General features: G+C 36.3%; 1 protein-coding gene across 1 annotated transcript in view; it reads left to right on the top strand.

Annotated features, from left to right (window-relative positions):
- LOC145788183 (sodium- and chloride-dependent GABA transporter 3-like) overlaps nucleotides 1-11,038 on the top strand; it is a 48,451-nt gene extending 37,413 nt beyond the window's left edge. Inside the window, exons 9-14 of the mRNA XM_082599871.1 lie at nucleotides 5,330-5,454; nucleotides 5,537-5,649; nucleotides 6,481-6,618; nucleotides 7,778-7,981; nucleotides 8,797-8,964; nucleotides 9,088-11,038. Coding sequence (XP_082455997.1) covers nucleotides 5,330-5,454; nucleotides 5,537-5,649; nucleotides 6,481-6,618; nucleotides 7,778-7,981; nucleotides 8,797-8,964; nucleotides 9,088-9,156 — 817 coding nt within the window. The 3' untranslated portion in view covers nucleotides 9,157-11,038. The remainder of the gene's footprint in view (nucleotides 1-5,329; nucleotides 5,455-5,536; nucleotides 5,650-6,480; nucleotides 6,619-7,777; nucleotides 7,982-8,796; nucleotides 8,965-9,087) is intronic.
- The last annotated feature ends 1,625 nt before the right edge of the window (nucleotides 11,039-12,663 follow it).

Raw genomic sequence — 12,663 nt, 5'->3', positions numbered from 1 at the left:
CTTCAGCGAAGGCGACGTTCCCTTTCTAGCACAGCTACGACATAAATCTCATAAGGATGTTGTTTCAACCTAAGACTTTTGCCTCGCTGTTGCAAAATGAGGTTTTAAAACATGCAAAATTTAGTTGGGTACTTGCAAACATTGTTGCTTTGGTTACTTGTGCGAAGCATTGTGTGCATATTTATCTACAAAAGCGTGCATGCAAAGTTTTCATGATAGCAGGGGGTCTTATGAGTCGAGTAATTTTGATTTGAGCCAACATCGTTATTGGCTCCTAAACTTAAATGGGCCATTTCTAATTTTGCAAAATTTTGTTCAAAATAAATAAAGTTTGATTAGTTTTGTCGAAATGTTATTTAATCTTCCATGGTCTTCAAAATTAGGCCAATCAAATTAAATAAGAAAATTAATTCGAAAACGCAACCATAACAAGAAACTGTGCACCTAGCTGAAAGGAAATTTGGTGTCTTTTTTTAAACATTTTTGCTCGAAATGCTTCATCCGTGAGTCTTAAATGTTGGCTCAAGGCCACGCTCTTTATACATTACGGCGCTTTCTGCTTTCTAAGATTCTCATAACCTGCTCTCTCTCTTCAACCACCGGGTGTAAGCCTGGATACGACAAACAAAACAAACCTATCTGAGGAGATGTCCACGTAAGGACTCCTCAACATTTGTCCACTCTTTCAAAACATTATTTCGAATTTTGTCGAAAAATATCTTGCTCTTGTCACACACCATACAAACCATCAACATTTCTGTCTTTTGCATTCGCTTGATATTTATATTTTTTATTGCTTTGCATTCACCTCCATAACACATCACGCTTCTTACACAGTCACACGTTTTGTATGACCTTTTTTTAATCTGCAAGAAACCATTTTGTCACAAATTGTATCTGACAATTCTTGAACTTTTCCTACACATCCCTTGCAGTCACTGCTCTACAATTACAGTATTTTTTCATTGCATATCTTCAAGATAGTAAAATGCTGTAACAACTTCTACCTTACAACATTTTATTTTTTTGCCGCATTACCATTTTTACATACGTCTTGTACTTTTCATCAGCTACAAAGCATTCACACCTTCTACAGTACACTCATAATATACACCATTTATCAATCTTCCATGAAACCTGAACACCTTTTGTGCACCCCATATTTGAATTTAATACCCTTGAATGGCATTTCTTATTACCCTCTTGCAGCATATTGCGCATGGAACTGATCTTGACTGTCAATACCTCATTTGGAGATTTTGTCTTAGTTCTCATTCCTTTGATGTTTTCCCAACTAGATTTATCATGTTTTAAAATCTTTTGATTTTATTTTAATTGTCTCTGCGTTCCCACTCGCTGTTTCACCATGAGCATAAAAATGACCCTTTTGCATTTCTTGAATATTTTTTTTATTATTTTATTATTTTATTTTTTATTATTAATATTTTTTTTTCTTGAATACATAAGTGTAATTTATACACAAAAGTGGGCATTTAGTGGCTGATAATTGTATGGTGTTTAGGCCACACTAGGTTTGTGGTAACATTCCATACCGCCATTTTTATACTGTATTTCAAATTTGTTGAGTCCCTTGGTTGCAAAATAGGTACATGCTTATGTGAATGATAGAGTTTATGCTGCAGGGAAAATTTGACTCCAACGTTTTAGTGTGGGAACGCAGTAGAGTTTATGAACTTTCAAAGCAAAGTATGATTTTCCCACTGCAACACTTTACTATTATTATCTTTAAACATCAACGCTCGTAAGCTTCACAATAAGTCTCTTCATATTTACCTAAAATTCTGAAGTCTTTTCATTAAACTTCAATTTAATAAGCAGTAAGTTTGTTTTTACCATTTCAAAACATGGTTGTATTTTTTATCCAAAAAAAAAACACAGATCTTTTGTTGTCAACTTTGCTTTGGCTTTTATTTTTTGTGGGCATGATCAGATTTTGCTCTGAATTGTTCATGTGCAAATGCTGCAATATTTTGTTCTAATGTTGTCTTTTTGTGTGTAGTAATTATGTGCTGCGCCAATCCGGTGGTCTTGAAGATATGGGTGGTCTGGGAAACTGGCCTCTTATACTTTGCTTCATCGGTTCTTGGATTATTGTTTATTTGTGTGTATTCAAGGGAGTGCGTTCTAGTGGCAAGGTTGGACTTCCGAACTTTTCATGTTTTTAGTTTTAGTGTATCATACGGATCAGATGGCAATGGAATAGAATTTTTGGAAAACATTTCTCAAAACAACATGGTAGATGGTTGAGTTAGACTATAGTTGCAAAGTGCTTTAAAAATGTAGAAAATAAACGGTTTTATTCAACAGACCACATCCATGTCAATGAACATAGGTCATGGGCAAGAGACAGTGACCACTCCACTACTGAACTTAATTACTTGCTTCGCATGTTGAGTGATCGTTTAAAAGCACAACTAATTTTGTTGTGAGCTTGCTGGAACAAAACAATGTAGCTCAATTTTCTATTAATGTTGTACACTGTACAGGTTGTGTACGTGTCAGCAACTTTTCCATACATCATGCTGTTTGTGCTTCTGGTTCGAGGTCTCACCCTTGATGGGGCGATGGATGGCGTGGTGTATCTCCTGAAGCCAAACTTTACGAAACTTGCTGAACCTCAGGTGAAGTCGCGTTCTAATTTATTTTGTAGATTAACCTGTTGAAATCAGTGGCAGATTCTGGGGGTGGGTCGAACCCCATCCCCCTGAAACACATAAATTTAACTGTATCCACGGTGTATTTGCAAGGTAGGATGTAAACGTACACATCATTGTGTTTTCTTGAAATTGTCCCCCTCCAAGGCTGCTTTCGGGTTCCACCCCTGGTGGAAATCCTTCTGTAGCTTTTGCGAATAAACGTAATCTATAAGTTACTGGAAAAAGTTATGGAGAAGCATTGCTGCTTGAAGTTGTATTTATGTTCACCTATGTGTTTGTAGGTTTGGGCAGAAGCTGGAGGCCAAATCTTTTTCTCTTACGGAATATGTTTTACTGTTTTAATCACGTTTGGAAGTTATAACAAATTCAACAACAACTGCTACAAGTAAGACTTTTTTTCCATACGCAAACCAACACTTCAAATATTGTCACAGCTTTAACCCAGGGATGCCGTGATTTTCCTGGTTTACCGTAACCTTATCAATTTCTTCCCCTTTATTAAATGACTTCAAGTAGCCTAAGTATTATCAGTAGCCTACAACTTGAGACATAGTGAGCTGATAGATTAGCATTATCGCTATATCTTATCTTAAAACTTGAAAAAAAATTGGCCCTTTACTAAACAAAAGTGCCCTTTTTTCGTAATCTTGCCCCCCCAGTCAAAAATCGTTCCGGCTCCCCTGAATATATCAGGCTAATAACAACGCACAATCTATTAATTCTATTTAAATATGGCCCTACTTGTGATCCCACTTTAAGGTGAAACACACGGCAAAATTTTCTTAGACAGTAGTGAGTTTATTTACTTGAATTCTCTTGTATTTTAAATCAAGGACACTGTTTAACGTCCGCAATGATTTATACATTGCATCAATATATAGATTATCTTATTTAGGCTAACTTGCCGCATATACTGCAAAGTTATTGTTGTTAGCCTACAGTGGCAATTCCAAAACAGACTATATCCATAATTTTACACTTGAGATGACGTTTTTTGAAAAATTGTAAAAATTTGTATGTTTTTGCTGCATGGCTATTGTCCTTATCCGTTCAGCATATAATTTCTAACCAATCCAACTATCAACATAATTTAAGAATAGTCCACCCCGATAGCTCAGTTGGTTAGCACGTGGCTTCTGGAACGAAGAAGTTTCAAGATCAAGCGGCGCTGGTTTGACTCTCGGGGTGAGCGCTTAAGCAACGCACGTTAAAGATTGCTCTCTCCATTCATTAGCATCTAATGCAGGGGTCGGCAAACTGCGGCCCGCGGGCCAAATGCGGCCCGCGGACAAACTTTTTGCGGCCCTCGAACGATCTTACTTTTAGTGCATAAACTAAAGTTTCATCATTATCTACGCATGAATTTATTTTATATCATAACAAAAAGCCCTTTAATATGTGTCCGGACATTACTCGGTAACTCCCATGTATGCTACAAAATCTCTCAAAATTATGGTTTTCAATGGATGTCAAGACTGTGCCACATGAGATGCAAATGGAAATAATTGAACTTCAATCATCCAACATATTGAAGGCCAAATACGATTCAGTTCCAATTGCCAACTTTTATAAAGATCATGTCCAGAAATCCACCTATCCTCATCTGTATGACAATGCAAAACGTGTAATGTGCATGTTTGGAAGCACATATTGCTGTAAGCAGCTTTTTTCAAAAATGGATTAGTCGCAAAGACTAAACTTCGCACTCGCCTGTCAGATCGTCATTTGAATGACGTATTGCAAATATCATCAACAAAGTTGTCAGTTGATTTAAACACCTTGGCCATGACACAGAAACAACATCATCCTTCACATTGATAAATGATAAGTAAATAAAAACAATGCATTGCGTTTTAATACGTGTTTGATAATAAATATGAAACGACAACTAACACGTCTCATTGTGCAATAGACACAGGAATAGGAGCTGCAGGTGCGCCATGATTTTAAGGATAAAGTGGCGATTGTTTATAGGTTGAAATTTATGCGGCCCGCACGTTACCGGAAGTTTGTAGATTTGGCCCAGTAGTACAGAAAGTTTGCCGACCCCTGATCTAATGGATGAATTAATTCCCCGGCAACAACACTTCAACAATCGGAAACTGCACTCTGTCAATCTCGGTGACCGGGCCGCGAAAAATTTCCCACGAGATTTCTGTCTCATTTACATATGTTGGTAAAAGTTTGGATTAAAACCGTTTGAATGCAACATTTTCTCGTTGGCACGGTTGGTTCAGTGGTTTCATCTTCGCCTAGTGATCGTGAGAACGAGGGTTCGACGCTCGACGAAGTCAAACTTTTTTTCTTCTTTAAATTAATTTTTGCGGTGCACAAGAGCTTTTCAAAAAAAGTAGGGTTAGGGAAAGCTTATATTTTATTATCATTGCAGAATTTGATTGGTAAATAGTTATTTCGCAATCTGAATCAACCAATCTCTTAACACTTTCGGAAAATCTTACTTTTAGAGTGACTAGAATCAATGATACAGAAATCTCGTGGGAAAAAAATTTTCGCGACCGGGCCTGCGTCAGTGATTGAAAGCCTTTACAAGTATGCGAAACTGCCAGTATTAAGCTCTGCAAGAAGCTTTCCCAGTTCCGAGAATAAAGATTCAATCAATCAAGAAGTTTAATGTTTTGTTTTATTATCAGACAGGCTGTTGCTCTGGCCACCACGTGCAGCTTGACGTCACTCTTAGCGTCTTTTTCAATCTTCAGTATCCTGGGTCACATGGCTTTGGTGCAGTCCAAGGACATTGCTGAGGTAGCATTACAAGGCAAGTCTTGTTGCCAAAATGTTTCCATCATAACATAAATGTGACTACTGAAATACCAAGTAATTTTGAGTTGTTTTTTCAGGTCCTGGTCTTGCATTTCAAGTCTATCCAACAGGCCTCTCTTTGCTTCCTTGTCCTAGACTTTGGTCGATCCTGTTTTTTATTACATTGTGTATGATCGCAATTGATTCTCAGGTAAGGTGTCTAGATTATCGTAAACAGTGGTACCTTGTGATGATTTGAAATGGAGGGACTGCAATATTGCCTGATGTGTCCGGATGTATTGAGATAGCCGATTGCTGCATTATAAATCCTTTCAACTATTAAGCCAATAGCTACATCATGTTAAAGTAATTAAGTCAAAATAATGATAGCCTATGCCATACAAATGTTGATACTGCACATTTTTAAATAAAATTGAAAAATTGAAAATACAGCTGAAATCTCATCAACCTGTGTTTTGTTCTCAAATGACTCGGCCTAGAACCATTTAGTAGGCTATATCGAAAGTATACATTTTTAGACTAATTAGATTTATTGATTAAATCCATGGCCACCTAAAGATACGGCCTGATTTGTCACATTTTGCAGAAATTTCCAGGTTTTTCTAACTTTGGGCGAACGTTTAAATAAATTTTTCTAAAAATTAGATTTTTACGCTTTCTTTATTCTTTTCCCCAGATGACACAATAGGTTTTAACATCCTCACATGTTGAAAAACAAAGAAAATTTGATTTCGAAGATTTTAGTCAGACTGTTAATTTTCAATAACAGTCTGATTTTGCGTTTTTCAACTTACTTTTTCTCATTTGCTACTGCTTCCCCAAGGCAACAAAAAAGTTTTATGTCATTAGGAAACCGCAAAAAGTAAAAACATCTCAAAAAATGTCAGTCAAGCACTAGCAGTAGCTGTAATCAAAATCTGCAAAATGTGACAAATCAGGCCGCATCTCCAGGTGGCCATGTTAAATCCATTTATATAAATAAATAACTAATAGTGACTGATATGTTTAATTTTTTTGCCAGTTTGCTGGAGTTGAAGCAACAATAGCGATTCTGGTGGAGAGATTTCCGTGGATGCAAAAAGGAAAATACGGAAGAGAAAAAGTCTCTGTTATGATATCACTGCCATTGATCATTCTTGGGATACCTCTTCTTACCAATGTAGGGCATTGTAGCCTACATTTCATGTATTTCCTGTTGTCCAGGCTGTACACCCGATTATTACTATCTATTTCAACCTTACTTTCATATGCGGTAACAGTATCCACGACCGGCAATTAAGCGTTTATTGAAAACGTGAGAAAACAAATCCTTATGCAAGTTTTCATAAACTGGATCTTAAATAATCGTAAAGAAGCTTGTTGAGTAGTAATTAAGCAAACTACTTGCAGTATTTTAGATTAAAGCAAAATAAAAAAAAATTACACTTTATTACCATCAACTTTTACAACTCTATAATTACATGACATCGACCTCGACTTTAAAAATCTATTTATCGCAATGAAAAGAAACATAATTTCAAAGCTGATGCACTTCGATTGAAATAATGTCAAGACCAAACAACATCAATGTATCGTAGTAAAGCTTCTTCAAGCCACCCTTTTACGGCGAAAAACTTTTTAATAGTAACCAAGCATTAAAGTCACTAAACTTTACAGCTTTTATTGGGTTAATAACCGCTCAACTACGCCTCACACGAAGCAGCGGCGTACGCAAGAGGAGGAAGCTTCCATGCTCCTTCCACATTTTTTTTTACAAATATTTCAGTAATTTATCTTGAAAGAGTTACGTTTTGTCAAAAAATGTCAAATTGAATCGAATACCCGCACCTCTTTCATTATAAAATCCTGCGCACGCCACTGTTCAGGAATGCCATTCTCTACAAAACAAGGATGGAGACACATTAGCATCCGATTTGTTGCTGACTTTAATGGAAATCAAAAATTTCAATTACTGAGTTTGCCTGCTTTTGTTGAGTTTATAATTCCACCTCAGTTGCATCCAGAGCGTTGGCAAAGGGGTCCAGGGGGTAAGTTATTTATAAAATTGGGCCCGGGATGTTTTGAGAGGCCCGGAAACTTGAAGACACCACAGCGTATTGTTTAGATATACGCATTTTAAAGGAATGTCTTGATTTGGGACCCAAAGATCTTGTTGATGCCCGGTCTAAATTATTTTCTCAACAGCCCTAGCTGCATCCATCGTCTACGTCATCTTGTACATTTTGTTGTCTTCCTCGGAACTGAGTTGAAAAGAAGCCAACCAGCATTTGCGTTGTGACTCACATTTTACAAACACTTCGTTGTTTTATTCTTTCTAGGGAGGGATATATGTTTTCGAGTTGTACAACATGTATGCCGTGAGTGGGATATGTCTTCTGTTTATCACATTCTTTGAATCGGTAGCCATTGGCTGGATATACGGAGTTGATCGTTATTTCGAGAATATCAAAGAAATGATAGGATATTACCCTTCCGCGTATTTCAAGTTATGCTACAAGTTTTTTACTCCATCTGTCACTGCAGTAAGTAATCTAAGCTAAGACATTCTGTGTATTTGGAAATTTTCACGAATTGAAATTTTGAAGTAAATTTTTAACATCATTTTGCTAAGTTATGTAGACTACTCCGAGTGTTTTCTTCAATCGACTAAAACTTGTGCTGATTCCAGGAATTCATAGAATTACAGGATAGCCAACTTGGTTACGCTATCTGACCAGTGGAGGGTAAAGTACTGCCAGACAATTTTTAAATTTTTGTAAAAAATTTAAAAATATTTTTTTGACATTTTTAAAGCAATAGTTACCCAAAGCTCGCTCGTTTAAAACTAACCCGAAATTTAAAGTTGCACAAGATAAGTGCTTTAAAAGACCACTGCTTTAAAAACGTCAAAGAAATATTTTAAAAATTGTTTCTAAAAATTTTAAAAATACTTGGTAGATGGCCTACTTTACTCCCCACTTGTCAGATAAGCTAACGTAGACTAGTTGGTCATTCCGTAGTTTTATGAATCTTGGGTGAGACTTTTTAAACTGACGTCCTGTTTGTAGTTCATCATTGCAATCGTAAACCTTACTCAAATTTGCAATCGTAAACATTACTTAAATTTGCAATCGTAAACGTTACTCAAATTTGCAATCGTAAACGTTACTCAAATTTGCAATCGTAAACGTTACTCAAATTTGCAATCGTAAATATTACTCAAATCGGCATAGGCCGAAATGTTTCAACCAAGTGGCACTCAATAGCTTACGAATGCTTTTCTTAATTCGCCTAATTTACTAGTTTTAACTTGGGTTTCAACTTTCAAGCAACGATATGTATTGACCTTTACTTCCAGCTTATTCTCATCTTCTACTGTGCAAAGTATAAACCTCTTGTCCTCAATGACTACACTTACCCGCCATGGGCTAACGCTGTCGGCTGGTTGATGTCTTTAGCGTCAATGCTCTGTGTACCTGGATTTTTCATCTTTTTTATTTGGAACTCAAGTGGATCGCTTTGGTCGGTATGTACTGTATCTCATACTAATTTTTGATAGTGAACATAAATTCTAATTTAGGCTATACAACACTATGAAATAAGTTTAGATAAAAACAATATTGGTATTTTGGGATATTTTATCTTACAGAGAATTCGACTGGCTTTGACTCCTGGATCAACTCCAATACATCCGAAGTCTATTACAGCGGCTATTTAAGAATGTTTATTTTTCTATTTTATTCCACATTGGAATCATTTTTCTGACATTATTCCATTTACTTTTGTTCTGAAAAGAAGTCAGACTTAGCGGAAGACCTGTATACTTAATTACTTATATAATCATTAATCAGCAATCTTGACATGCTGTCACTTAGGCTATAGGCTATAAGCGATAGCCTGCATCATAATGCTGATGACTTTGCATTGAATTGTTCGTTATTGAATGTACGCCACTAGCTACATATGAAATCACATAGCACAAACCAAATGTTAGCCTACTGGGGTAACCAATCAGATATGCAGATTCTTTATGTCCGTATGATTAAAATATTCACGTTTAAGCTGGGACGTAGACCTAGCCATGAGCAATCGATCCTCAAAATATCATCTTGCCCCCCAAAAATGGGTTTTTATGCTATTACAACGTTTTAATGACACTGTATTACATGTGGAATGACGTCTTATAAATATTTGGCTGTAGGCTATTTGGAAGTGATATTTTTAAACAAACTCTTTATTTCAAATAATAAAATGTTTGTCCTCCGAACAGTTCCTTTTTTCCCTGTAAAATTTTGTTTCTATAGCTACGTCACTGCGTTTAGTTTTACCTATCATCACAACTGATTTTCGCCTTGAAAAACTGCCAGAAGACATTGACTCTTATTGCTGAATTGCCGTATTATTTGATGTCTCTGATGATGCGTTGTGGGCGATTGAGTGGACGTATTGATGAGGAATAGGAAAGTGGAATATCTTTTTTCATTACCACCTTTTTCGACATAAAAAAGTAGGATATATGCCTAATTTTCGGATTTATCTAATTTGAATTTGTTGTGTATTCAATATTCATGCTTTGTTTTTTCAGAGCTTATAGGTTATTGCTTGCCATGCAGAGCTACTTACGTCCAAGCTTATCAAGCCTGAAATTTGAAAAATACGTCTCATAATCATGCGTATGACTTTTTTTCTATATAAATTGTTGGCCATATTGGCCATAGCCTAAACCCCAAGGTGGCAACAGCTGACTGGAAAGCTTAACTTACGTCATCTTGGAGATAAAAGCATCATGCAAAAGTGTTGCCAGATCTGGTATAAATTGTCAGACGAAATGCTCTTCAGCTAAAAGATAAACCAAAATTTTCTAGTCAAACCTACTCCACGGTTTGCAACATCTGTAAAAACTAATCCAAAGTGATCTCTTGACAATTCGACTCAGTGTAATTCTACATACTAACTTACAGAAAAATAACTTATCAACGAAGCGCTGTTTACGTTTCTTGGTCCAAAATGAATTACAATCTAAAAAAATAGAAATTTAATTTGCATTGGACGACAAAATTATATTCTACTACATAAATATTACTCATAAGAACGCCATGATGCTACTCTTAAATAAATTGACCGTTTTGCGTTGGTGTAGCTTTTTCAGAACATTTTAATGTTTTAGCGGTAACCTAATTGCTTTAAACAGCTTAAACTTCCAAAACTATTAACACTATTGCATTGATAAAGTGATAAATTAAAGTTGTGGTTTTTTTGAAAATTTTTGAAATAGATTAAACAAACACGTATAGATTTACTTCTGAGTTAACCAAGAAGAGCAGTTTGGGTGTAAACAAATCTGGCAACTCCTTTATTTAACGCACTTTACTCTGAACAGGCAGTTATGTGCCCGGTACTTTTAGGAATCCCTGCTTCAGCCAAAATTGATTTTTACAATTAATTTGAACCCCATAAATTTTACGCTCATTTAATTTAAATTTGTTCTTTCTCGAGTTCAATTGTGCTTAATTTGAATACCATCATAGGCTACTTTTGACCGAAATCTAAAACGACTCGTTATTTTTATTTGTAAGGAAAAATAAAATGATATTGGAACTATTGGCTATGTTGGGTGATGACGTAGGCGGTGATGTATCTTAACGTCTGTTCCTGCTTCTCGATGCTATTGAGAATGAAAAGTTACACACAAAAGGAATAGTAGGGACTGGTGATGATCTTGGATTGTCTACAACTTTTTGAAAGATTTTCTCCATAATATTTGCGGTTTTAAAGTTTGCCTTTTTATGAACGGAATTGACCATTTGCAGTGTTGATAAACCCTTTTCTTTACAGTAACTCAAAGTACGGTAGCTTTCTTCGATGTTGATTTGCGATTGACCGGCTGGTAATTTTCGGTTTAGATAAAAATTACTTGGCAAAACATTGTATTATGACTTCATGTCGTGATTTCATCAACCACAATTTACAAAATACGTCGGTGTCAGGTTACTTTATTTTAAAAGTTTACATAACTTTTACATAAATACATAGATAACTTTGTAGTGAAACCATCTACAATTCCTCTATTAAGAAGTTTATTACGCTAAAATGCAACTAGGTTGTTCTGACGACATAAACTGCAAACTGAATTGAGACTGAAAATAAACACCAGTAAAAACGACAAAGGAACTTAAGGCAACGTAACAAAGCAATCAGCAACGAAGCAATCAGCAACAACGTAAATTACAATGCAACTTAAAGCAATAACACGTCATTCACCCCTTCCATAGATTATCAATAGGGATCAACAAAAATTAAAGGCGCTAATACATTAAATACATTTAATTAATTTACAAATCTGTTTGGCGGTCGCCTTGAACGAGATGAGCGCCGGGGCATGGGGCGCTCGCTGGAATCAGTCGGTATATGAGTTTCCGATGACGGGGCAGGTGCATCTTCATTGACAGACTCATTATTAGTTGTTATTTGTTCGGGAAATTCCACAGATGGATTGTTTATCCCTTCGTTTGGACTCCCGGGATCCGGCAAACTAAGAGTCGACTCGTCAAGGCCACCACGAGCAGTTGGAGCGATGTCACGAATTGACACTGTGGTTTCGCGTCCGTTCGCGAAACGAACGTGCGCATAGTTCGGAGTTGCATGAGTCATTTCCACTTCTTCGACAAGCGGTTCATACTTGCTAGCACGAACGTGTCGTCTCAATAAAACCTTTTGAGGACATTTAACCCAAGTAGGTATGGAAAGACCTAGACTTGAACGACGCTGAAAATTAAAAAATCGCTCGTGTGGCGTCACGTTTGTTGCAGTACATAATAAAGAGCGCATAGAATGTAAAACATCAGGTAGAACACACTCCCATTTAGAAATAGGAAGATCTCGAGTTTTCAAAGCAAGTTTTACACAAGTCCAAATTACGTCGTTGTATCTTTCGCATTGGCCATTAGCCCGTGGATTGTATATAGAGGTTCTGCTGGTAGGAATACGCAAACTGTACATGTAAGACACAAAATCCTTAGACATAAACGATGCACCTCTATCCGAATGCACATAACCACATTTACCAAACATTGCAAAAAGACTAGACATGCACGAGATTACAGTTTCAGTGTCTACTTTACTACAAGGAAAGGCGAAAGGAAATCGAGAGTACTCATCTACTACAGTCAGAATGTATTTGTTATTCGTAGCAGAAGGTAAAGGTCCTTTGAAATCGATGCTTAAG

The sequence above is a fragment of the Aplidium turbinatum genome, chromosome 2 (genome assembly GCF_918807975.1).
Source record: "Aplidium turbinatum chromosome 2, kaAplTurb1.1, whole genome shotgun sequence".
In the NCBI taxonomy this organism is placed as follows: Eukaryota; Metazoa; Chordata; class Ascidiacea; order Aplousobranchia; family Polyclinidae; genus Aplidium; species Aplidium turbinatum.
This window is presented reverse-complemented; position numbering and strand designations above follow the sequence as displayed.